The sequence below is a fragment of the Atta cephalotes genome (genome assembly GCF_000143395.1).
Source record: "Atta cephalotes unplaced genomic scaffold scaffold00035, whole genome shotgun sequence".
NCBI classification, from domain to species: Eukaryota; Metazoa; Arthropoda; class Insecta; order Hymenoptera; family Formicidae; genus Atta; species Atta cephalotes.
Genome location: NW_012130099.1, coordinates 2,980,945 through 2,983,591, shown reverse-complemented (window position 1 = coordinate 2,983,591; position 2,647 = coordinate 2,980,945). Strand labels below are relative to the sequence as shown.

Sequence of the window (2,647 nt, the reverse complement as noted above, 5' to 3'; positions counted from 1 at the left end):
AATTGTAAACTCGACACACGGTAGATCGGGCAAAGAAATGGGAAAGACGAGGAAGAGAAATTTATAGTAAAATCGAGGGAACGACGTGAATTTCTTTGTGATAGTGGAGGGTCTAGAAGAAGGTCTATTGTGTTCATTGTCGCAATAAATATAATAGTAAATATATAAAATTTTTGAAGGAAAGATGAAATACAGTATTATGTTGCAGAATATTGATATATAAAATGTAACAACAATAAATAGTATAAAGTTCAGTATTTATAATGTAATAAATATTGAAATATTTATTATTGTTATGTAATAAATACTGTTTACCAATTATAATAAATTTTGTAAAATATTGAAAGAAAAGATGAAATAACAGTATGATATGTAATGCTGCAGAAAGTCGATGATAAAATGTAATAATAATAATAAATATTTCAGTATTTATGATGTAATAAATGTAATAATAATAATAAATATTTTATTATAAGATATTCATTTGGTTATTTACTATTCCGCGAGTAAAAGTGGGTAGACCGAAATAATTAATAGAGAATAATAATTAATAGAGAAATGATTTTAGAAGTAACTTCCTTTTGCCAAAAGTTATGGGCCAAGTTTGGAATAAAGTTTTTCCTTTCTTAAAAATTTCATTTGACAATTCATTTTCCATTTTAATTTTCGAACTATCATTCTTCTTAACTTTTTAATTTCTAAACTTTAAATTACTTGCGAAAGAAATTTTTACATTTCTCATAAGTAACTCTTGTTAAAGATTTAAAGAAATGAAAGGCGACCTTACGTGAAATATATTTCTGGCAACTAGCGACTTCTCTTGGACACAATTTCCCTTTTCTGATGGTAACTGCATGCTCTCGAGGGATGATCTTTGGTCCTACCCGCCAGAGTACGCCAGTCGATGGTCCAGCGCAACATCCCCCGGTCGTAACGGGCGCACCCTGGCACACAGTCGTCGAATTAATTCGGGGGTTGCTCTTTTCTGCGCAGAATCCACCCAACAACGGGGAGAGACGCGTGCGTGCCCCTGAGGCCTGGGATGTGCCACGTTCGGGGGCGATAATTTCGTCAAGGACGATTTTATCGGAAATCATCGTCGTGAGACAAGAAACTCAAGAATTTATCAAGCGTCACTTCTGCGAGACAGAACTCCCACAAAAAGAATTTCCCGAAGGTAAATTCGACTCACGGAATTTTTTTCTCATCGACCACCGAGACAACCCCCAGCAAATTAAAATGGCTGTGATTGGCCGAGTTGGGTGATTACAACGGTAGAACAATAGGAGACCACGGTAGTCCGTCCAGGATTGGGATTCGCAAAAGTTTGAGCTGTTCGTTGAGAAAACGCAGAAACGTTCGGACGAAGGGATGATCCGGCGTTACGCGCTGGTGCGCGAGAAACTTTGCTGATTGCCGGATTCTGCACCCCGCGGGGCACGCGCGGGGGGTGGAAAAAGAAAATCGTCGTCGGTAAGTGTTCCGCTTGCTATTGATTGCATTTAGAACGAACGATGACGCCTGCTACCCCTCTATACAAATGGCGGCGGTGCTCGTTAATAGAAAAATGCGGAAATGAAAATAGAGATCTTTCCTGAGGATAGAAAATGAAAAATTCATCGAGAAGTAAAATCAATCTTGGAACTTTTTTAAAGAAACGAAAAAGTTTGAGAAAGAAATGTAATAATAAAATGAATTTATTATGAAAATGAATTAATTATTAAAAAGATGTGAAATGCTTAAAAGTTAAATAAACTGCGTTAAATAAAATGAATTTTCAGCGAGATGAAATGAATTATTCGCGAAAAAAGTAGTGCCGAAGTGTTTCAAAATGTGGAATATTAAATAAAAAATATGTTGAAACTTAATTTAATTTTATTTTATTTTACCGAGCACCCATAGAAACTGAGATATACATAAACTGTATTAAAAATCATTTAAAGAAAATGTAAAGAATTTTAAAAATAAATACATATTTATTAAATGAATTGGAACAAGGTCTTTTTATGACAGGGAAAAGTATAAAATTGAAATTTGCAAATGTAGGGATTGAGGGCGAGAAGAGTGAGGAGGGATTTGCCGAGTAAATCGGGAAAGTGTCCTCGCAAGAGATGAGGTCCTATGATGGCGAGAGTAGCTCGACGGAGGACGACGATCGCAGGGAGGGCCTGCCGGAGCCGCATCTGCAGCAAGGATCCTGGCAACGCACCGCGTCACATCCTACCTGGGCCTGGGAGCATCGCAATGCCGTAAGTAAGGACATGAAGAACATGTCCTTGATTAAACACTTATACCATTGATTACCTTCCATTAATCGATTAATAATAGATAATTGCAAAGGATTCAATACTAATTTTATATGGAAATTGAATTCTTGTAAAATGAATTAATTTTCACAAACGATATAGCTGATAAAGTGATGAAAAAGGATATTATAGACAGAAAGTTCAATAATGGATTAGTTTATGATGTATTAAAGATACTCTGTGAAAACAAGTTTTACAATTTTTTATACATCATAGCTTGAAAACTCAATTATTGAATCTTGTGTCAATAAATGACATCATTTAGTCATCATATTGTATATTGAAAAAAAATCTTAATTTCAAAGAAATATCTCTTTGCTCTCGTATTAAAAAAAATATTT

General features: G+C 34.9%; 1 protein-coding gene across 1 annotated transcript in view; it reads left to right on the top strand.

Annotated features, from left to right (window-relative positions):
• Positions 1 to 2,111: 2,111 nt before the first annotated feature.
• LOC105621641 (class E basic helix-loop-helix protein 23) overlaps positions 2,112 to 2,647 on the top strand; it is a 3,650-nt gene continuing 3,114 nt past the window's right edge. The window contains exon 1 of the mRNA XM_012203109.1: positions 2,112 to 2,249. Coding sequence (XP_012058499.1) covers positions 2,112 to 2,249 — 138 coding nt within the window. The remainder of the gene's footprint in view (positions 2,250 to 2,647) is intronic.